This window comes from Parus major, chromosome 9, assembly GCF_001522545.3.
Source record: "Parus major isolate Abel chromosome 9, Parus_major1.1, whole genome shotgun sequence".
NCBI lineage: Eukaryota > Metazoa > Chordata > Aves > Passeriformes > Paridae > Parus > Parus major.
The window spans coordinates 18567970-18592129 of NC_031778.1; the positions used below are offsets into that span (position 1 = coordinate 18567970).

General features: G+C 44.5%; 1 protein-coding gene across 3 annotated transcripts in view; it reads right to left on the bottom strand.

The window, feature by feature from the left end:
- Window positions 1-591: 591 nt before the first annotated feature.
- The window catches only part of KCNMB2 (potassium calcium-activated channel subfamily M regulatory beta subunit 2), a 139649-nt gene continuing 116080 nt past the window's right edge, over window positions 592-24160 (bottom strand). For all 3 annotated transcript variants that reach the window (XM_015638260.3, XM_015638263.3, XM_033516733.1), the window contains exons 2-5: window positions 16968-17078; window positions 10804-10974; window positions 8116-8311; window positions 592-1978 (exon numbers count right to left, since the gene is read on the bottom strand). In XM_015638260.3, coding sequence (XP_015493746.1) covers window positions 1694-1978; window positions 8116-8311; window positions 10804-10974; window positions 16968-17078 — 763 coding nt within the window. In that variant the 3' untranslated portion in view covers window positions 592-1693. The remainder of the gene's footprint in view (window positions 1979-8115; window positions 8312-10803; window positions 10975-16967; window positions 17079-24160) is intronic.

Genomic DNA, 24160 nt, shown 5'->3' on the forward strand with positions numbered 1-24160 from the left:
TTGTAACATCTTGAAATTTTTAATGCTATGATGAGGAAAGGTACTTATATATATATATATATATATAGATGAACTAGGCAGAATACTTAATTTGCAGTCTTTTTGAAGGGAAATTGTTATTTCCTTGGTTTGAGAAGACCTGTATTATGGTTTCTTTGAGCTATTGGATAATGAGTTCACAGGATTGCTCCCAGGATGTGCCTTGTGTTTGTCCTTCAGGCTGGGTGCAATATGAGGAACTGAGAGAGGTGTCTTTAAAACATAAGAAATGTTTTCTATAGGGGAATAAAAATAAATTATGCAGAAATTGTGACTACAGTGTGTATGAAATTAAACTGGCAAGTATACTGTGGTAAATATTTGACAGATAGGACAACAATTTTGGCAGATTCTCAGTTTTTCCAATAAATCATTGCACCTGGGTCCTGTAAATAAAAATTCACGTCAGCCAGCACTGCATAGTGAGTTAAGGTCAGGAGAGATTTCCAAATGTGTTATGATGATTATCTAACAATTCAGTTAATAGAGCCGTAGAATTGGATGAGATTTTTGTCATTTCCCATGTCATAGCAACAGAGACCTTTGACTGAAACAACATCATGAATATTGGATAAGATCCTGCAGTGCTGCTTCTCCATGTTATGATATTATCCAAGGACGAAGGTTACAAATACATGAGTTGTACTATTCATTTTCCAGTGGGTAAAAACAAAGAAAAAAACCCCCCTAAACAAGTTTCAATACACAACTAGATATAATATATCTTTTTCTTTATATATATATATATCTGTATATATATCAAGTAAAAAAATCTAAAATAGTTGGAAGTAAAAAATGAAAAAATAGCTGATAGTGTTATTTTTTTCTTTACAGTGATATGGTAGCAAATACAAGACAAATGAATAATAAACCTTTAAATAAGGAGTTCTGGTCCCACCTCCATCAATAGGCCTTGACTAGAATACAAAATGGAACAAGGTGTTTTTTGCTTTTTGGCTACAGCTTCTTCAAGTGACAAAAATTATATTGATAAGACAGAAGAAAATTATAGCACTACACAAAATAAAACTCCAAAGTGTTTTCCAATAGACCTCATAAACACCATAGGGTACAATTGACTTCTGAACTGAGGGAGCAAACACAAAGCATCACCAAGTCCTGCTGAGGCTGAAAATAGTCTGCTTATCCCAAACTCAAAATACATCCTTTTGGTGCCATCTTACCATAAAAAAACCCTAATTACTGCTTTATTCACCCTGCCAATATTAAAAAAACCAAAGCCACCAATCCATTGAATGGACTGAGCCAGGTGTGAGACCTCAATGATGCTCAAGTGGTCGGCTGCCCTTTGTCCAGCAGTGAATTTCCCCAGAATCTTTTACACCAAAAACATCGATTGACTAAAGCTTGGCCAATGGTCACAATGAGCCCTATCTTGGCTGTAGAAAAGAAAGTACTAATCCCAGCTTAAAACAAGATCATAGAGACGCTCAACACAAAACAGTAACTTTTTCATTTGTCTGCATAATAATAACATCATGTTTGCATATAGAACAGCTTTTGCATTATTGCTCTACTTAGAAGAATATAGAACTTATACCAGACTTGCACATTACAAACTTAAGGTTCTTTGGTGAAGAATGAGAAAAAACAGTATTTTCACTGTAATTAAATCTCAGAGAAGTCTCCTTTCCTATCTGCTGATCCTTTGGATTCTCTCGCAGAGCAGGGAAAGGTATTGAGTCAGCTTTACCATGGCGACGATGGCGACCCCGCCGATCATCATGCAGGTGGGCCAGAAGAGGGAGTGGAACAGCACGTTGGAGCTGTACAGTTTGGTCAAGATCACATTCTTCTGAACGCCCTCGGGGTCGTAGAAGCAGGAGAAGCGTTGGTACTTCCTGAAGTTTTCCATCACCACGTTCACCAGGGACATGGATTCTTCATAATTCTTCCCGCACTTGGGGATGTACGAACACTGGGAAGAGATCAGAGGGAGAAAAACATCTCCAAACCTGTTACAATGTCTGTTTTCAGGTGGCAGGTGGGGAAATCTCGAGATGATTATGCTTTTCATAGCAAGAGTGGAATGCTATTACGCTAATAATAAATTTATCGCAGCAAAACTCAATATTTTCCACATCTACAGAATTTCCCATTGGAGAACCTCCAAGTGCTGTTCAAACATTAATGCTTTAATCTGCACAGTGCCTTGTGAGATAGGTGAATATATTATTATTGCTAATTTGCACATGCAAAAATAGAACTGATAAAGTGCCTCTTCATCTTAAGTGGCACACATATGCTCGCAGTTAGATGGGTAATTGACTTTCTGTAAATACAAATCTGGTAGTTTAGCTCTCACTTGGCTTGGATCAAAGTGATCACAGTGGGCACAGGATCTCACTCAGAGGGGAGGGGGATGAGGAGAGACCTTCAGACAAATATTCTCATGGGGGTAATGCCTCAGTTAGAGACAAATAAATAGTCTAGGTTTTCCTACTGACAGTCCAGAGGACTTTCATTCAGCCTCTAGCTCCAGATCAGCCTGGTTCTCAGAGTGGCTCTTAGTGATGCTTTTGCCTTTGACCCCAGCATAACCCAAACATTTCCTTCTCTCTGAAGATGATCCTGGAATTTTTGTTTTAGTACAAAAGGAAATAAAATTTGGGAGTGGCTCTATCTAGCACTGCTGCAACCTAGATATCCAGAGAATACTAAAGGCAAGTTATTTGAAAAGCTGCCTTATGCAGTCCATGCACTGAAGATACTCCATGGGAAAGGCAGGACAGTAGGTCTGGGCTCTGCTGACCAAGAGCTGGTGTGGGCTGGTGAGATGGTAGGCAGAAACAAGGACTGAGGCCACATATGGACAATTTTTAACCTCAGACAGAAACCCCTGAACTTGCTGTTGCTCCTGCTGGTCTGGAAGATGATAGGAGCAGCCCAGCAGCCAGCCTCACTTCCTTCTCTCTTCTATGCACTTGCACCCCACCAAATCTGAAAGTTTTCTGCACCTGCACAGGGTTTTGATTAACTGCTTCAGGAGGAGTGTAAATCTGCTGCCTGACTTCTCCTTGGACATGCAGGTGGGCCCTAGCAGGCTGCTTGTCCTGGTGAGAATCTAAAGGAGCCCCAGATAATTTAATGAGAAAGTGAGTTTTGCAAAGGAAAAAAGATGTTTTGATTAAAATAATGTGACCCATGGGTTTTGATTATTACTGTTTTAATGCACATATTTTATAAATGCCCCTCCATTCCTTTTTGTGACGTGCTGTGACTTCTTTTTTTAACATACTGCAACAAATCTCTAGTCCTAATTATGATCAAAGGATTAACCTCATAACAGGATTTGATTGATTCATTGGCAAGTTATTAACACAGAATATGATTTGAAGCATGGCAGAGAGATTGTCTGGTGTTAGCAGACTGGAGCGTTAATGGTGGAGCGTGGCCACACTGCCATTATGAATATTTCATAGAGCTCTAGAAATTAGAGATGAAAAATATCAGAGCATTAATATCTCATCCATCTTGCTGCTGGTGCATGTCTGCTCCCTATAGGATATCCTCTTGTACAATGACCAAATTTGTCTTTAATGTCCAATGTCGGAGCCCTCTTCCAGTGCACACGAGTCTTTAATAGATCACAATCTACTAAGTAGGGGAAATTTCTCAGTGAAGCATTTCTCATTTTCCCTTAATAAATTATCTGTTATCACTGCCATAAAAGCAGCATTTCCATTTCAAATGGGTTTGTGTCGTGTTTTTTGGGGGGAATTTGGCATTTTTTTCTTGTCATTTTTTTGTTATAATTTCTGTTTCTAGAATTCCTGTGAAGTACCCCGAATGAGGTGATTAAAAGAGAGCTTGGCCACTTTTGCAAAGTACAACTTCCCACAGGCAGAAAACAGAAGATATGTAGAAGCCAAAAGGATGAAAGATTCCTGGGTTCTGGGTTTGCAGAAATATCCCAAGAGTGCAGTGAGTCCAGCTACTGTCCAAGTGTTTTCAGAGGGGACCTGAAGCAGAACCTGAGCTGTTCCTCCTACACCTGTGGGCACAGAGCCACCAGCCATGCTGGGCTGCCCATGATGGAGGGTCTGGGAGCATGAAACTGTGAAGAGCAGCTGTGCAAGGGAAGCTGATTTATTTTGCCTCTCATCCAGACTCCATGTGCTGAAGCTGTCTCTCTCTCCAGGCTGGGGCCTCCCAGGTGCCCTTTACTCTTTCTGCTGTCTGCCTCACTCTGGTTCTCCTGGGATCCTGGAAACATCTTGGTCTTAGCTTTGAGAAGGTCCTCAGCACTAGGACATTAAATTTTGGTTGTGGGGTCTCCTGGCCTCCTTCAACATCTCAGCTTTCCCAGTGATTTCCCAGGGACAGCACAGGGCTGTGTTTCATGGTGTTTGGCAAACAAGTGGAAGACTCGATAGCAGGATGTATTGATGTTTACTTTGTTTTCCATAGTTTAAATTTTCAATAGTTTTCTCCCCTGCCTTGTAAGGAATTTTATATTCACAACTGTTATGCTGTACCTGTGAATGTAGACAATTAAATCTATGCTGGTTTTTGACACTTTTGCATTGTCAAACACTTGGAAATCTGCAAGTAAACAATGTCTGGTGCCCTACTTCAGGTGAAGATTCTGTGATGCAGCATGAGAAAGGTGGTTCTTGTATTCCTTGCAATCTGAGCAGAAGATGGATCTACCAGACAGTTATAAATAGAAGTTGTTATCAATGTTTCCATCACTAATTTCCTAATATAAAGGATTGGGTAGGTATCCTGTCTGAACTACCTCTGGACACATCCAGTCTAGTGCCCTGCTCAGTGCAGAGTTGCTAAGGGATTTGTCCAGTCAGGTTGTGAATATCTCTAAGGATGGAGATCACACAACTTCTCCAGGCGAGCTGGAGGCTGTTTCCCTTAAATCAAGGAAGATACACTAAAAAGGCCACTGCCAGAAAAGCCCCCAGCTCAGGCTGGACAGTGAAATATTCTGCTCTCATCATACATCTGTGGCTGGGATTGGTGTTCAAGCTGAGCCTGGAAACTCAGGATGTGCTGTGGCAGTCTTTATAAGAGATCAGGATGTCAATTTAAACCCCTCAGAAAGTGCAAAGAGTTCTGTGTCTGAGCTGGCCTGAACTGATTCCTCCAGATGGAATTCTCCAGTTCCAGCCCTGAAATGGGTCTACTGCTGAAGACCTCTGCTTCCCCTCCCTGCACCAGGCACACTCCTTCCTGACTTATAAATACCTGAGTCTTCAGTGAGAAACCCTGAGAAGCCACATGCTTTCTGAGTCTCAGGCAGTTAGAGCTGATTTTGGTGATTAAATCCTTCTTGTTATCTCACTAATGGAGAACTGATACAAATCAGCAGTAGCTCCAATGACATGAAAAGAGTCAAAATTACATAAGATGAGATCAAAATGGGGCCTCTCTAATTGCTTTAACTACCACAGCCCTTCCTCATGGTGACAGCCTGGCTCCATGGCAGATTTACCTCTTGCAGAGGCTGTTACAGCCTTTGGCAGCTGGGGATGGAAAGTGCAGCCACGGAAGCATTTAAACTATTTTGTCTGTAGTATTGACAAGGGCCTGGGCTTCTCCTAAAGGCTAGAGATAAACTAGGCACAGTGAGAGCAATGAAAAGCCAGAAAAGAATCTTATGTGCTTTTCTTGGAAAGACTCGAGCAGCTTGACAGACATCACTGACTTCCCACTGATTCCCACCGGAGACTGGCAGCAGCATGCTGTAGATCTCAGTATAAATTGTACCTACTCCTTACTCCACCTTCTGAGCCCACAGGCAGGTTAGACAGCACTTCTCCTGGATAAACCATTATTTAAAATCAAGGTGGATTTCACTCTGTCCGTGCTGGCTGGCGGGGAGAAGAGAGAGACAGGCTCCAGATGCTGCTCTGCCTCTGTGTGTGGGTGCTCAGCAAAGAACAGAGGTTGGTGGAGGGGTGCTCCCCTTTTGAGGTCATTGGTGTTGGCCTTGGAGTGTCAGGACTGTGCTGTGTTGTCCCCAGTAATGTCAGAGCTCAGTGAGCCAAGCATGTGTTGGTTCTTTTGGGGTTTTTTATTTTTTTTTCAGTTTTTTTTTCATTTTTTTTTCTTTTCTTTATTTGTCAAGGGTAAAGATGAGGAACACAGATCTGAGTGGGTGGATGGAGCTGGTTTAGCACCCAGCTGGAGCATTAGCACCCAGCACTGCTCAGGACTGCTCAGGACTGCTTTCCTGCTGCATGGGGATGCTCTCTGGCCAGAGGAAAAACACATCTGGAAAGTTGAGATTGGTTGTGCTGATTTGAGCTTGGAAACTCTGCTGATCTGAGCCACGAGCAAAAAGACAGGTATTTTACAGACACTGCAAACTTCCATTCAAAACTGCTTTTGTGTTCAGGTCACATAGCCAGCAGCATGTCAGGAAAACCTAGGAATCCTCCTGGGAGTAGAGCTTAACCTGTAAAACAGCCTTGGGCTGGAGAAAGTATTAACTGTGCCTACTCTAAATTAACAGGAGGTTGGCATCTGAGAGAATTTCGAAGTCCATTTCAGCAAGCAAAAATGATCAATAACAGAATGTGGAGATTTATGCTGAATCTCTTGATTTATTTGAATCAGTGGAGCACAGAGATTTATCTGATCTCTTTTAATCAAATTGAGGTGTGAACATCATGATTTTGCTTGTGCCCCAGCAGGAAGTGGGATCTGTCCTGCCTCAGACTTCATAGTGAGTGCCTCTTCCTGCACTGGTGCCAGAGCAGAGGGGAAAAAAGGGGGACTCTTCTCCATTTCACACTTCAGATCCAGAGGACTCCATCTCTCAGCCATGAGAATTAATCATCCAGCAGAATAAGCAGCCTAGTGCAACCATGCCATACTTGGACAAATTTTAATATCGCTTCATCTTAATATGCAGAAGAAATTTGTTCTACTGAATGGCTGCCATAAATAGAAACACAACAGGTTATGTTGTCAGCAGTTTGATCCAGGGCTCTGTTTTTCTGGGGTGAGCTTTGCCAAGTTTGGGGTTCAGCGACCTTGGATAACTGAGTAGTTAAAGAAAATCTGTCAGCTGTAATGATCCCACTGTGTCCCAGCTCACTCCAGTTTGAACTCTCAGGGACACAGGCACTGTGAATATGAAGAAAGGAAGGTGGGCAGAGGGAAATTTCCCCGTTCCCATCTCGCCTTTCTGTATGGAAGGAGCGCGGAGCCACCTGTGAAGGCGGGAGTGATGCATGGCCTGTGCCAGCCCCAGCTGTGCTGCCACTGCCTGGAGCCTCCTGTGCATCTGCTGCCTCCCTACAGCCCCCAGACAGGAGCTCTTGCCATCCCACCTGCATGGGCTTACACTGGAGTTTGTACTTGCAGAAGCAGAGAGGGGAATTCCTCAGACTTGCTGGAAATAACCCTGGTTAGTTCAATGTCTGGAATCAGGGAAGTTGTGCTGTAAGGGTGGGACGACTCCTTATCTTATTCACACCCCAAAGCCAGGCCTTTTATATTTATGCTGCTGCTTTTCTCTTGCCACTCCCCACTCAGTGAACTTTCAGGATCTTAGCAGGGTAAGTGCAGTGCCTGGAGCCCAGCAGCACAGCTGACCTCAGTGGAGCTGCTCGGGCACGGAGTTTGTCACCAGGGATGGAGATGGGCTCTCGTCTCTCCCTGCCTCTTTGCCCAACCCTGCAGAATGCCCATCTCCCCTCTCACTGCCACGCTGATGCTCCCTGCACATTTCTAGGGATGTTCAGTGTCGTGGGGAGCCATTCCTGGGTGGGAATTGTCCACAGCTCCACCAGAATATCAACATGATAAGTGTTCGGTGATCCCCAGCTCCTGCAAAGCACATGAGAAGGATGACGGAGGCTGCAGCCCTTGGGGCACAGCACCCCGTGTGGAATGGACGGAGACGGGAAGCTGCCCCTCTCCAGATGTGTGAGCTGGGTTTGTGAACTGATTTCTGCTTTCTCTGCCCTGTATTTATCAGTGAAGCAGAAGCTGGAAGCCTTATATTGCTTTAAAACAAAAAATGGATGTAATGAGATGAGAAGCCCTCCAGAAACCCATTTAGGGACAAATTTTATTCTGTGCTCCTACCTCAGAATTAATTTTCATTGTTTCCTCGGTGTGGTAAAGTAGAAGCTTCTGGCCAGAAGAGGTGAGATTAACATACACCTGCAGGCAGGGGTACTGAGAGATTTTCCAGCACTCTGGGCCGCAGTTAAACGAGCAGTTAAAGGTTTCTGTGATGGATGCATTGAGAAGCGAGCACTGAGTCTCTTCTGTCCAGACACTAAGTAGGAAAAAAAGGAGACATTAGAGCATGGCAAGAATAGGTAAATAAGCACTAAAGCCATCTGAGGATTCCCATCAGAGACATACTGGGGGCATCTTGTACGTGTTGCAGCAAAGCCTGGGCAGTCTCATGTCACACATCACAGACAGTGTTTTATTCTGTAGTGCACAGAGTTTAACCTTGGGGCACAAAATGACCCTATTCACTTATGTCTGTGTATAAATGGAAAGTGAACTGGAACTTGGACCCTGGAGAAGGTATATTTGAGAGTTTCAGCAGAGAGAGAACAAAAATGAGCAGCCTGTGCTGGGGAGAGCACAACACACACGGTGCTGCATGACAAGACACCCTGAGCTAAGACTTGAGGGTTAGCTGAAAGTCCAGGCCAGTTTAAAACAAAGGTTGAGAGGACAATTTTGAATTAGCAGGGCATGGATTCTCATACATGAAGACATAGGAACTTCCAAGTGGTACCTCATGCAGCTCTGCCTGTGGGAAAGCCTTTCCTAGTGGCAGCTTGCTTGGTTTTCTCTAAGTTAAGTCAGTGGTTGCAACTTTTCTGCAGGATTTTATCTCATCTCCAATTCACCAGAGGCTAAAACTGGAATGATGGAACCTGGCTGTGCACTAGCAATGTTTGCTGGCATGTATTTAAAAACCTACAGCTGTGTTTTCCTTGGGGAAAGGGCACACTGAGGGCTCTGCAAAAAGCCCTTTGTGGGCTGGGGGAAGGTTTCACCCAGGGTTTCCCTTTAATCGTGCTCAGCCCCTCAGCTCACCCCCAATGCAGCTGTCTTGCCCTACCATGAAGGGGGTGAGGGTCTGCTTAACCCTCAAAAAAATCTGTGAGAGGCTTTACATAGTAAGTGATACCAAAGATTTCTGACTAACTCTATTGCTGTTTTACTTTGGCAGTAATTCTGCTTGTATATTCCGTTTTACATTTATATTCAATTATGCTGTGTTTTCTGGGGGGAAATTGAATGAAAGGATTTTTTTCCCCCTCCCAGGCAGTATCTGTTGGAGCAGCTTTGCTGTAAAGGAGAATAACCCCTGAGGAGATCAGTCTGTGTGGAAAAAAGTGACAGCAAAGGCTCCTGGGTTGTCTTCGCCTCACTTTCACCTTTCTGGCTGCTGTTTGATTCATGCAGGGGGGTAATAAAGTAACACCTACCTACCACAGACTTGTGAAGATGGAATAGTTGATACTTTGGAGGTGCTTTGATATCTTCTGGCAATTTTTTTTCATATATCATATAATATAAATCAACTCTTTCCACGTGAGTGATTTTGACCTTAGCAGACTCTGCAATTGACCCTGATATTGCTGAAAGATCTGGGAGCACAATTTGGAATAGCAAATGCTCTTGGATACTTAACAGGTCTTGATCTCAGTTTCCAAAATCTAAATTTTGCCTTGATTCAAAAAGGCACAAATAACTTTATCACATAAATAAGATGCTGTGGATCAGTAAAGCTCGTCCTCATCTGTATTCTTTATCACTGCAGGGTCAAGAGGGAATATTCTCATGCAGGTGCACCAGTATTTTGATCTAGTGATCAAATTATCAATTTGATAATTGAGGATGTTCACACCAGTTACCTGTAGGCACTTCTTGCATGTGCTTAAAGAAGTCTGTGGTGTTAAACCCAAAATGTTCCAGGTATGTACCCCTGCCTTACTGTGGTTTGGGGCATGGCAGACTAATATTTTGATCCTCAGCTGCACAACTTTTCATTCTCTTAACTCAGCCAATCAGGGCAGGAAAAACCCCATCACTGACGGTCTTATTGCAGTCTGCTCTGGATTTTAAATAGGGCTGATGTTTGAAAACTGATTACAAATGTTGTTAATGAATCACAGGCCAAACTCTCTACTCAGTGGCAGAAAAGGAAGCCAGAGAAAGCCTCAGAAAAATTAAGTGCAGTGCAGGAATGATGAAAGATGGTCTTTTCACTTTCAACAAATTACTATCTTTCATGAGGATTTCACTTGTTAAAATGAAAGTAATAACCAACATGCAAAACTACATGCTACAAAGAGCTTGATTTCCTTCCCAAATTAATTCTCCATCCTTCATTTGGAAGTGTACTGTTTCTCAAGGCTGCAAAATATTTTTTCTTATTTTATTCTTTAGTGCTGAGTCTGGGCTTTGCAGCAGCAGCCTCTGAGAAGCTTATAATGTTCAGCAGACTGCAGGCCAGCTGATATGGTTATTATACTGGTGTTAAACTGTGCCAAGTCTAAAGCCTGTGGATTGAGATTTTGTCAAACAGGGATCTAATTCTTCCCTCAATTTATGCCAATATTACTTGAATTGTTTTCACTGTGTCAGTGCCTAATTTATACTGGGGCAAAGAAGTGCAGAGTTAGGGCTATGTTGAACAAATAAACCATCATAAAATTTTGATAAAAAGGGTCAAAAGAATAAGCCACACAAAGTCAGCTGGAGCAGGGGGTGTGAGACCAGGGACAAGCATGGGGTTACCTTTGCATGTAGGAGCGTAGCAGCGTGATTCCCAGCAGGAAATACATCATGATAGAGCACACCATCATGGCCAGCCCGAGGAGGATGGCACGGTCTTCTCCAGCTTTCAGGGCTGTGACTGTTTTCCTTTTGTCCAGTAGGTCGTGATCCCTGATTTTTTGGTAAATATTTCTGAGGTTGAAAACAATACATTCATATGTGAAGTTCATATTTAATCATCATTGCAGCCTCTACAGGGTGGGCAGTTCCACCTCCATACCCATCTCATGGGAGAGAAAGGCTCAAAAGTCCTCAGGTGTCCTTTTTCAACGGATTCACTCTGACCTGGTGGAAACTTATTCATCTCAAAAATTAATTACAGCCATTTCTGAAAAGGTGAAGAACCCTTACAGCAAATAAAAATATTATACACTTGTGCCAGCTCAGTAAATCCTTCTTTGGTAGAGCCTCTTCGGCTCAGTAGAATTACCCCAGAGGTGCATTTGACCTGCCAGTGCCACCTTAGGCCACTAGAAGATGCTCAGGTGTATGAGGTGTCTTTTCTCCAGCTGAATAGAATAACAGGTCTTATGTTTCCACATGTTGGAAGCAGCCTGAAGAAAACCATCATTAATATTATCTGAAAGGACCATGCTCTCTTTTGATTCACTACAGGCTCTTGGTTTGGGCAATTTTCTGCCCTGAGTGTGACTCAAAGCTCATGAAACACTATGGGGATTTTGCAATCGATTTCTGTGGGTTTTTTTGATTGGGAGCTTATTTACTTTAGTCATAAACCAGCTTTTTGGAAGCCCAGTTACTCATTACAGTGAAAACCCTCACAGAGAATTACCCACCAGAGCTATTTGTTCTGGGATTAAAAAAAAGAGGAAAAAAAAAAGAAAAGAAAAAGAAGATACAACAAACCATTCCCCCTTCAGCAGAGAGTCTTTTGCATTTTCTAACCATAAGTCCTTCTTTCATCTCCAAGCCTTTGATGATTCAATGGGTCATGAGGACACAATGGTGGAGAAGGAAATATTTGAGTACATTTCAAACACACTCAAACCTTGTGGGTTTAAAATGTACTTACAGACCTGAGGCTGGTCAAAATCTCCTGTGTTTTCTGTTATGGTTCTTTTGAATCATCCAGGCAGCACCCGAAGCATGTGAACCGCACACCTCTGAGCCCTGGCACCACCATAACATGGACACAGTAGTACACGTGGGAGGAGTTCCTCTTCTACTGTCTGCAAAATGGCAGGTGAGCAACATCAACGTCACTTTGGGCTCCAGCAAAGCCACCACTCGTTTAAGCTGAAGCCACCAAGCTTCACTCACCCGTGGGGAAAAAAATATCAGTGAGTCAGGTCAACCAGGGAACTTACATTGACTATTAAGGATAGAGAAATAGAGATGAGACAGATGTAAAATCATACATAAACACAGTAGAAGAAACAGCAAAAAATATGTTTAATCATAGACTCCCTGAGACTGGAATTGAATTTCTATTTAGATGATGAGTCATAGTCAGGAAAAGCACATATGGTGTGGGGTTTTATAGCAAAAATCTTGCTTAGATGGTGCTGCAGTCAATAGTCTCCCGTACGTAAGAACCCTCGAGGTTTTTTTATCCAACTGTAGTTTACATCTTTAGATGTCCAGGGCTTCTCTTCAAAACCATCCTTTAAAGCTTGTCAGTGTTTTCCTAGTTGGAAATGAAATGGTAATTCAGCCTGTCAAGATTTTCTCTGCTGTTCGGGAGGAAAAATATATTGTAAACTGGCAGATGCAATTGCCTTCAAAGAAGTAATGGAGAGTAATAATCTAATGTTACTTTTCTATTATTATTTATCAAACTGTATTTAACTGCTGCCATTAGGATTTGCATTGCTCCCAAATGGAAGAAGACAGGAAGGCAGAGATTGTCATGCAGTTCCAGCACATTAAATGATCACACAGCATAACTTATGTCAACATGTAGGCATAAAACAGGCCCAGTGCAATCACTCACTAATGCCATAGGACATAAAATGGACAATTTTAAAACAAATAGCTAATTGAGATTGGTTACAAGTGCTTCCCCTGTGGCCTTGAGCCAAGGGACATGCCATCAGAGGCAAAAAAAGGATGGACTGAAATGAAAATAAAACTACCTGGCAAAGCTGACTGGTGACCACCTGCCAGGTGCATCTTCCAAGCTCTTCTACAGTAGGAAATAAAACTAAAGAAAGCTCTCAGAGGTCAGGCTTGGAGCACTTCTCTTTTGTTAATATTTGTTATTCAAAGCCCTGAACAGCAAAGTGATAACCTGGAACTCATCACAGGGCTTTTTTCCCCTGAATCTTTGCCAGGAGTCATCCTGGTGGCCCTGCTGGGGCAGGTGGTGGTGTGGCACATGCCAGCCCATGCCAGCAGTCCTACCACAGCCCAGGAGACAATGCTGAGCAACCCTCCCTCCTCCTCCTCCTCCTCCTCCTTCTCCTCCTCCTCCTCCTCCTCACGCTTGTGCCTGCACTGGGGAGGTGCCAGTTCTCTTTGTGTGATCCAGGGAACATCTGCTGCTACAAAACTTCACATTTTTTGCCCCTTAGAGCCCTGGTTTGGGGAACACAATATGTTTTGCCCAGTATTTGGGCACCAACAGAGCAGTCTCAGCACATCCCTCACTGGGGCAGCAGCACATGAGTGTGCAGCTGTGCTGAGGTGGGTTCCTGTACCTGTGAACTTTTGGCACAGCTCAGGGGCCTCTCTCTGCTCCGTCAGCTGGAGCTACACCGTGCTTAGCTGGCTGATTTTGGGTCCCAGAGCTGCACAGCCACAGTCAGCTGCCTGCTGGGCTGTGTTTAGGTACAGGTCACTGCATCCCAGACACCGTTCATCAGGTGACTCCATCTAACACTTGTGATTTCCTGGGATAACTCCCCGTACGACATCCAGGGGAGCTGCTGGTTTGTAAAGAAGCCCCAGATGTCAGAACATGGGGTGTCCTGACCTGTGCAAAGGCATTTAACAGGAAGCAAGCCCCCAAGGACAAAAGGTCTTTGTGCCCCTGATCATTTCCAAACTGAAGTTCTCCCCTGCTGAATTTCTGTGTCCTTTCTGCCAAGTTTTTCAGAGGATGAAGACTGGCTGCTCTCCCCAGGCTCAGATGCCAGAGAGGAGATCTCAGCTGTGACTGTGCCTGCTGGGGACAGAGAAGAGATTTCCCTGCCCATGTCCCTGCACAGCAGCAGTGAGGGGATCCCTCTGCAATGTGGTCAGCAGATCCTTCTGTAGCTCCTGCTCCAAAATGAGCAGTACTAAGAGCTCTGTAAAGAGAGCTAAGTGTCCTCACAGGAAAGCTAGAATAGCCAGGCACCTGCAATTACTGCAATTACTTTATTTATTTCAAACAAACACAGATTACCTACCTTCAAAGCCTTCCCCTTGCAAACAAAGCATTGTGTCACTGAGGGAGACATTGCCTCCTCTGGCACCACACAGTCGTGGGGCTTGTCAGACAGGGATGCCTGCCTGAATTATTCAGAATGACTTTGAATTCACATTCACTTCTCTGATATCACAGTTGTTATGCAGATGTCACTCAAAGATGTCCTCATGGTGAGGTGTTTACTGATATCAGAAATCCTTGAATGCAATGGTCAGAAACTACTCCTGTATCTTACCTGCAGAATTCCCTGTGTTTAGGGATTTTTCTGCTCAGAAGCTACTTCCTTTACATTTTTCTTTACAGGTATATTTGGCTGCACCAGATTTTGCTAGCAGACCTATGGCAACAGGAAGTATCTCTGGAGCCCTCAAAATAGACTCAGTGATGGTTGTAGGCAGATTCCTACAGATATTAACAGATTTATTCATCCAATTCCTTCCTCTTCACCAGGCTGGGCAAAACTGAACCAAACCAAACCAAACCAAACCAAACCAAACCAAACCAAACCAAACCAAACCAAACCAAACCAAACCAATGCTTTGTTTTCCTAATGGTTGCAATGGTTTGGGGAGCCTCTTTGACAGCTGAGAAAGAATGGGGGCTTGACTGCTTTTCCAAAGCATAAAATGTGACAGGAAATTGTTAATAGATAAAACAGCAATGAAATACAGATATTCTGGTGCTGATCCTACAAAAAAAAGATGCCTGAGAGATGCCTTCCACCCAGGAGGAGGTGATTCTTTTAGAGCAAGTGGCTCACTGTAGTACAGTTAATATTATGGTGCAACCCATCAAAAGTCTGTGCTTGTAGCATATGTTGGGTGACAAGTCTGCTGATCCATATGACAATCTCCTGTCTGAAGTTTATAGAACAAAATTCCTGGGAAAGGGTCATTTAAGGTGAGTCATTTTTCTAAAAGGCACCACCAGTTTGATATAATGATGGCACTGGTGACCTTACATGTGTTAAAATCACTGCCAGACACTGGAGGATGAGCTTCTCCCACTAACAGCACTTGCTCTGTGTTCACACCTCTCCTCTGCAGTCCTCAGGCTGCCATCAGCACTCTCTTATTTCCATCTTCTTTTCCTCCCTTTCCCTCCTGCATTTTATTAATCCCTCACTAGGTACAAGGAAGTCCTGTACAGCTCTACAGAACCTCCTGGGAAATAAACCCACCTGAAGGCTTGTCAAGATATCTGAATTTACCGTGGCTGGGGTGTAGGGATAGAGATATTGTTCCCTGTTCCCTGCTTCTGCAGGCAGGCAGGGATGAGCTCTGCCTGCATTTATACTGACCTGGCTCTGGTGAGCCCTCAGCCCAAGTTAATAAGCCTGGCTTCAAGGCATGGTGAGAGTCAAAGGCTGCACTAATCAGGAGCTTCCAGCCAGCCCAAAGTGTGGGCAGATATCTCCTTCAAGGGTGTGACCTTGGGCCATGACTGTTCTAATGCAGAAGGACATTAGCCTGGGGAAAATTCAATCAAAGAAGAATCTAAGAGAAGTACAGCAGGCATTTAGACAAACAGCTCTAATGAAAGTTCATGCTGCAAAGCTGGCATTTTTGCCTTCAAAATATCTGTTTGGGATCAGATAATCCAAAGGGCTGAACACCTATGCAACCTTTGCAGAAACATTCAGCGAATTGGACAATTCTCCAAAGAATCTCAGGGTCCTGAGGGCAGCTCTGCTGCCTGAATTCAGGAGTGCATATTGCCAAGCAGATGCCAACAGTAATGTCTCATCAGAATTACTGAAGAGTGTGTTTTGCTAATTGGCACTGTAGATACATTGATATCTGTGTTTCACTGGAGTGTGATTTTTTGTGATTACATTTAATGGTGACTGCAAGAGGAACTGAAGGAGAGGTGGAAAGGAGCAAAGGAAAGAAAAGAAAGGCAAATGTGCCCTTGTTGTGACAAGACAAGCTGTCCAGCAAATCTTACTACAAAGGAGAGGGATTTTGGAAGGATGAATCTGAGCATTACTGACAATTGTTCTTTCATCATTGATATTAAACTTCTTTTGTTCCCAACTGAGCACTGCCTTTGTCTGTGGACTTCAAACCTCTCCTTCCCTTTCCTTCTCTTTGGCACATTTCCCTGCTCTCCTGGGAGATCCAGTAACTCATTTTTTCCTCTGTCTCCTCAGCCTGATCCCTCCAGTGACACCACTCGAGTGGGCTGGTGAATGAGCCACCAGCTCACCTTCAAACAGCTAAACCCCCAGCTACTGTGCAATGTATCACACACATGCTCACACTCACAGGTGCACCTGTATAACCAGAAAACATCCCTGGCAGCTGGATGCACCATCCAGATGTGCAACAGCTGCGTGGGACAGTGGTCTGGCTGGGGGATGGTGTGGCTGAAGGCTGGAGGCAGGACACCTGCAACAAGCATGAAGGCTTCACAGGGCTTGGGGCTGCCAGCCTGTGGCTGGGGATTAGTGTGCTTTTAAACCTAAATCAGAGGTGGTCACAGTGTGCTGCTGATGTCCTGAGAGCAAGGAAGACTTCAGCCATGGCTCTGGCATTGCCCATCTCTCTGCTTTGGCTTGGCACGGTTACCCTGGCACTCCTGGGCTGGTCCTGTGCCTGGTGGAGCAGCAGCTGGGGTTGTGAGGCACAGGGATGTGATGCCCACCCTTGGCATCCCTCCTGCTTCTCCAGTGCCACCACTGGGGAGAAGCCAGTGCCACACTCATAAATATTCAAACCCACGGGAGACAATCTGCACAGGTGCTGTTTACCTTTTCTCATCGTGTCTGTAAGATGTAGATCCCCGGCCACTGGTCCAAATAAACATTTTAGAGGGTTGCCCAGTGTTGGCTCTGCTCGCTGCAGTGGGACGATGGAAGGACCTGGGGGAAGAGGGATAATTTATCACTGCCCATCCAGCGTGGCAGAGCACATAACATCCAGCTCCCCTTGGCCATGCCCCGTGTGCTCTGAAGATGGACAACTTGCTAACTCCAGATGAGAGGTAAAATAATGGGGATGAGACACCAGTGTGTTAGAATGGAGAATAAATCCCATTAGCCCCACAGGCAGAAGGTGAGGCTGGCTAATCAGGCTCAGCTCTGCTCCACACTGCAAAGGATTCATACCAGGGGCAAGAAATCATCACAGTTTAAGAAAAGGTAATAGCTGAGTCCAACAGCTATGGCAGCATTTTTTGGGGGAAAATGGCTATTGTTTAAGCACAGACACACTCATTGCAGGTTTTTGGTTGTTCTGCAGCTCTCTGTAAGGTGAGGCTCTCAGGGAAGGTGTCTGAAAGCAGCACAAGTATGAGATGCAAATGCAGCATTTTGTAGACATGTAGCTGATATGAAAAAGATATCTTTTCCCATGGAGAAATTACTATCCTGAGGCCCTCTGACCAGACCAGTTAGATACCTACCCAAGAACTTCTTTGTTTCACTTCATGGTATGAGATCTGTTGCCTTCTCTCAGGGTCTCAGGCCATATTTGACCTGTTAGTGGGTTATGATTCCCCTTATAGCCCCTCTTAATTTCTTCTGGTTTTAGTGAGGCTCAGTTAAAATCTTGGTCTCTGAGAACTGGGCCATTCCTATGAAGGCTGCATTTTGCATTCTTTCACAGCACAACATTTTGTGTTTTTAATGCATTCAGATAAAAGCTTAAAGAAAAAAATAAATATTCCAGACACCAATTACTTCATTGTGAAGTTTTCATACACTAGGGGCCATCCTTTACCTCACTGAAAAATAAAACTGATGGCTGATGCTGTCAGCAGAGAAGGCACATGATCTGAGAAAGTCTCTAATGTCACTGTCTCCATAATCATGCAAAGGGCTAATTTCAATATTTGCATAGTGGTGAGCCAGGAGAATACTTAAATACTGTAGAGGTGGCTGCAGGGGAAGACTGCCATGGACAGGAGCCAAAATCCCTCTGTGTGCTGAGGGACTGGGCATTCCACCTGGAGTCAGCCCAGAGTCCCCACCAGAGGGTCCATGACACAGCCCCAGGCCAAATTCACACCCTGGCTGGGCACTGGCTGGGCAAACTGGGCAAACTGGGCAAACTGGTGCTCCTGTCACCTCCTCCCTGCTGGGATCCCTCTGCCATGCTCAGATGCTGGCTCAGGACTGGGACTTGCAGGCAAGAACCTTGCTTAAAATAAGAGGTGGCAATATTTGATGAAGCTTTTGGCTGCATTTGTGAACAGCAAACTGGACAAGAAGGTGGTCCAAAAGAAGAGAGGAGGAAGGAGGGGAATCTCCCCCATCCCTTTCCCTGATTCTGTGGACATCATTGCAGTCTGAATGCCAAGAACAATTCTGCTCTTTCCCTGCAACCACTGTAGTTAAGTATTGGGGAATACAAAACAAGATGAGGCACTACCTCCCTGAAATAACTATACTTTAGAAGGTAAAGTAGCATCTGCTGGGATCTAATTAATATAGACAACAACTAAGTGTTTTGATAGCAATATTGGTCAGAAATTTCACTTGTAAGACCTTGAGCCAAATCCTCACTCTGCTGGATAAGATTTTAGCCACATTACCTCAGACAGCACCACAGTGAGCAGTCAGCTGGTGCTTCTGCTCCAAGTCATGCAGGAGGGGTCAGACCAACTGCCCAAGGGCCACATTGCTTGCTGGACTGAGCCTGCCCAGGCTGAGTCCCTTAATGCTGGAAAATAAAATTATCTGCTTGCCATTGCACTCTTTAGGATGTCACACACTACAGGAAAGCCTGGCTGGTTGTGCTGCCATAGCCTGAGTGGTCCCAGAGCCATCAGGAGATGGTGGTGAATGCTATTAGACAGCCTTTTCTTAATTAAGCAAAACTTGGGCACATATTAGAGGTCATCAGCAGCTTCTGCCACCTGTCTGAGCCTGCAGGGACACCTGGGCAGGGCTCCCTGGGCAGGGAGCCAGATTTATAAGCTCCAGAGCAAATTGCAGGAGCACTCTGGGCTGGGAGATGGGTGAAAGGGTCTGTCCCACTGAGGGGTTGCCAGAGAAGGAAAAGGGAGGCTTCTTTCCCAGTGAACTCAGAGTGATTTCAGACTCCCTTATAGTGCCAGTGCCCTGGAGCAGTCCATATGTGTCAGCTTTTATGCTGCCTGCTTCGTTAGTTGAGCAATGCAAGCTAACTACCACTATTTAACACACAATTGCACACCTAATTTTGTGTAAAATTGTAACACTGATGACATCATAACACTACTCCAGAGGTCGACATAAGTGACTGAAGTCCATGGTTCTTTCAGGCAGGGGTTAGATGTTAGGTAAAAACCTTTTTTGCACCAGCAACAATACAAACTCTCCAAGACCCTTCTTTGAAGGCTTTGGGAGGATTCAAAACCTCCAAAGTTGCAACCTTCACGAGCATGCTCTGCCCCACCAGGTCACTTAACAACTTCAATGCCTTTCTCCCATCCTGGGTAAGGCAGGACTGTGTTTCTTCACAGCCCCCTCTCTCTTCTCTGGGAAAACAAATAACACTACTTTTTCTTGGTTTTTTTCCCCCCATTGCTTCTCAGAGTCAGCTGCTGCCAACTTATTTTTATCATGCAACAAGTAATCAGCCTGTGAAACTCATTACTGCAGGATGTCAGCCTTGCATTCAGAAGGATTGTGTAATTGCCTGAACAGACGGAGCACCTAAAGTCACGAAAATACCTGTTAAAAACAGTGGAGATGTTTCAATCTGCCTTTTTGACTACCAGAAATCTGTGGGGGATATTCCTATAGGGCAGGTTATGCACAGACTGCTGTAGTTGGTGTGACTTTTGCTATTCAGGATGCTGGGTGGGACTCTGGGCTTTCTGCCTCACCTTGCCTGAACACCTTTGTCTCCTTCAGTGTTTTTCACAGAGTGGCACCAACGCAGTTGTCTGTTTACACGGTTGCCACAGTGACAGGCAAGGAGGCCAAGCTTTGTTTTTTACAAAATACACATCATTTTTCATATCTGGGTCTATTCTGAGTAAATGCTCAAGGTTAAGGGCAGAAATGCAGAGTAAAGAGTGCACAGTCTGGTACAAATACATGAGTCTGTGATGCTGTCCCACTCCCTTTTCCTCCTGTTCTCATCCTCTTCTTGAACATTACCTGCTGGTGGATTTCATGGAACTCACTAGAAAACCTGACAAGATGTTCACTTTTTCAGCCATTGCAAGGTGAAGATTTGAGATAGTTCTTATAAAATTAGAGTTATTCTGCCCTGTATTAAGGACTATCAACATGTCCACCCAACAGCAACCACCTGACTGAGGACTTCAGTGTGAAGAAAACACAACAGGGTTGCATTTGCTTCAAATTGCTGCAAAAAAGGATGCAATTCTGAGGGTAAATCACAAAATCCCCTAGCTGGTATCTTGGGGGCTATATTACATACCCTATACTACCCTGTATTACTCTGTTGTCCTCACTTGCACCCTGGCTTGGCTGCTCTCCTTCCTCTGCCTTCAGTTTGTGTCTGGTATGAAAAGTCCCTTACCTCTAGGTCACAGCTGTGAAAGGCCAAAGAGAGATGTTGCAGACCATATTTTTAGATGGAAATCTGGGTTTTATGTGTGTGTTTGCTTCTAATTGCCTCTATGTTTATGTAAATCACAGGTTTTCTGAGACCTTGGAGAACCAATAACAGCACAAAACTAATGAGCTTTTTTCCCCTTATGACATTTCATTTCCTGGGCAATGTGGCCACTGTAAAAAGAGAAGCACTTCCATTAATTTTGTCTAATAAAAGACACTGTGATTCATCAAAAAGCAACAAAAGCTAACATTCACCTAAAGATACAGTCACTGACCACCTCAGCTCTGTCTGAATGCACCCACATCCCCCACTGTCCACGCTGACAAGTGCTGGATGTTTTATCCCAGTATTTCCCAGCCAGAAGATTCATTCAGACTCCAAGACAGTTCTCTGGAAACCCCAGAGTTTTCCTGCTACTCCACAAGTTAGCCTCTCCCTGTGCCACCACACAGCTGTCAGTGCCAGCCTTGGGCAGATGGGTCAGTTGCTGTTGAGTGATGGGAAATATTTGATCTCTCTTATGCCTGGCTAGACCCTTTTTTTGAGTGGTCCTACTCACCATCACACAAGAGAAAAAGAAGAGACTGAAACCAGACATCAAACATAACCTGCAAGAAGAATTTTCAGTTTTTTCTTGTTCACTTTGTGGTGAATTCAGTGAATATCCACAATTAGCCTTTGTGTCCCAATAGGTCTTACCTGTGCCTCTGGTGACAGAATATTCTCTTATGGCTTTGATGAGCCAAAAAACAGGGAAAAGTGGTGTGATGAAGGATGGGAGAATAAATAAAACTGTTGAATTTTTAATGTAAAGTGTAGCCTGACTGGAGGGTGGCCTGGTTTTCAGGTGCCTTACTGCATGGAAGAGTTTCCCAGGCAGAGTGGTGGAAGTACCTCCTGTATTAAGACGCTCCTCTCTGATTCAGGAGATGATCCAGGGCAGTTTTAAAAAAATAAAAGAACTGGACCAAGAACCCTTGTTTGCATCCAAAACAAGACAGAACACACACCAAGAACACAATGAAGCTAACTCACAAAAGAAATGCACCTGCATTAGCAGAGGACAGTCACCACTTAGGGAACATTGAATGCTCTGGCAGCAGCAGCTCTGAACTGAGGAGCAGCAAAAGCAAGATGAAAGGGTGAATTTGTGCCTCATGACGGAACTTTGCTGCTCCACAGCTGATGGGCACAGGGCAGGACAGAGTGGCACAAATTACTGCTCTTGTTGCAGCCCCTCAGGAGCCCCAGGTGTATGGACACACTGATCCAACCAGCAGATGACCTGCAGTCTGGGGTTCCTCATTATGGCAAGGGGAAAATGGACAATGGGCAGCTGCTGCTAATCTACTGACAAGAGTACAGGAAGACTGATGGTTAATGATGCTTCATTAATGATTCACCTCTATTTCTGACCCTGCTCTGAAATCTCCCCAGAGCTCAGAGCTGAGATCTCCATTAGATTTTAAGTTGAATGAATGGAGACATCCTGGACACAGAGTGGTCTTGCTGGATTCCCATTCCACAGCCATGCCTAGGACATTCCATATCCAAAGGAGGAGAACAGGGCTGCCAGTGATGACTGAAGCCGTGTCATGGAGGTGTAGATTAGCTGTGTGTGGAACACAGTGACGTTTGGGTATGTTTTCTAAGGCAATATTTCTTTATACTTAAAGTCATCCTTGACAGTTGTTAATTCCCTCTTTCCAGTATGTACAGGAGAAGGAGAAGTATTCAGAAAAGCTGAAGTATCTGTATCTCCCTGCTACATAACAATGTGTCTACACTTCAATAAATATTTCAATGTAACTTCTAAAACTTCCATGTTTCCATCCCATGATATTTTTCTCTCCAGTGCTGACTTTCTTTGTTTTGAAAAAGCTTTCAAGCCTTGCCATTTAATTATGCTCTTCATCCCTGGGCTTCCACTTTCCCAAGAGCTACCTTCCTAGCCCACCCAGCATGTCTGTAGACTTTATAGCCTTTATTCTTCGTGATCTTTTTACCTTTAACTTTCTTCTCCAATATTTTTCCACATTTTTTTTTCCAAGTGCCTCTTCCTATACATTACTATCCCAGTGACAGCTCATTTCCCTCACCTTGACTACACTGTGTTAGTCTCAATTATTCTGGTTTAGTTGATTGAAACAGCAAATTTGAAGAAATACCTGTGTCCCCAGGTCAGCTACAAAGGAGGGAGCTACTGTCTGTCATTGCAAGCAAGAGACTCACAACTTCATCTCTTTGGTGACCTTTTGGTTGCCTTGGAGCAGTCTGGCATCATGGCCTCAGCTTCCTCATCTGTACAAGGGAAGTGCCACCATGTACCTGGCAGGGGACACCTTCAGACCATCTCCAGGTGGCAGAGCACGTGGTGAAGAGCCAGCCCTTGCTACCATCCTCATGTTTTGGTGCTGGTTGAGTTTGCAATCCAAGCACGAGGCAATGCCACTCTTGGCACCTTGCAGTCATGAGGATCAGCGTTTGTGAGGAACAGCTGAACATAATTGTCCACTTTTCCTGTCAGGATTCTGCAAACATTTTTAGCTTTCTGTGCTGAATTTGAATTTACGTAGCAAGTGACACATTGGACAAGCAGTATATTCATCATCTCAGCTGCTCCCTGAGAAGGGCACAATCTGCCTGTAAAGTGGGGCTGGCTCTGGGATGGGCTGAGCAGTGGCAAGGGCAGGGTCACCTCCCTGCAATTTGCTTCTATCCAGCTGAGCCAAGAGAGCTTTATAGGAAGATCTGCTCCTCCAAAGACCAGGTAGTATTACACTGATGGAGAAGGATCCTGGGATAAGGAGGAAGGCAGTGAAAGTGCTGCACTCCCTCACTTGATGCTCCTTTAAATCTTAACACGGTCCTCCGCAATTGCAGAGGGATAGATCACCTTGGGTGCTGCACTGCACCAAAGAGCGTATGGCCCTGGGCCAGGCTCTGGATAAGAGTGTGTGGGTGGCACTGAAGGGGCTCCTGTGGCTATGCCCTGATAAACCCAGTGGGAACAGAGATGGGGTGACAGCTAGGAGATGGATGGAGGCACACTGCTCCAAGCTGAGGTCAGTCTCTGATGATCATCAGGAAGGAATGACCTTCTCCCCAGCTGAGTTTTTATGGGTACCTACTTGACCAGATCTTAAAGGTTGCTGTTTTGGATACAAATAAATCTATTTTTAAGAGTAATTTTCTGCACAGTGAGAGCTGAATGCCTCTGACTATGCTGAGGTGAAGTGGCATCAGACTTGACTCCTATGTCCTTTCACCGCTGCCATTTGAGGGACCTGGGATTTACACCCCAAAGTGAAGCAACAGGGTGCTGGCAGTGCTGTTTTAGAGGTGATGAACACTGGCACAGAGGCTGCTGAGACTTGGCCAAAGGCTCCCAGAAAGTCTGTGGTGGTTGTAGTTGAAAAAGCAGCCT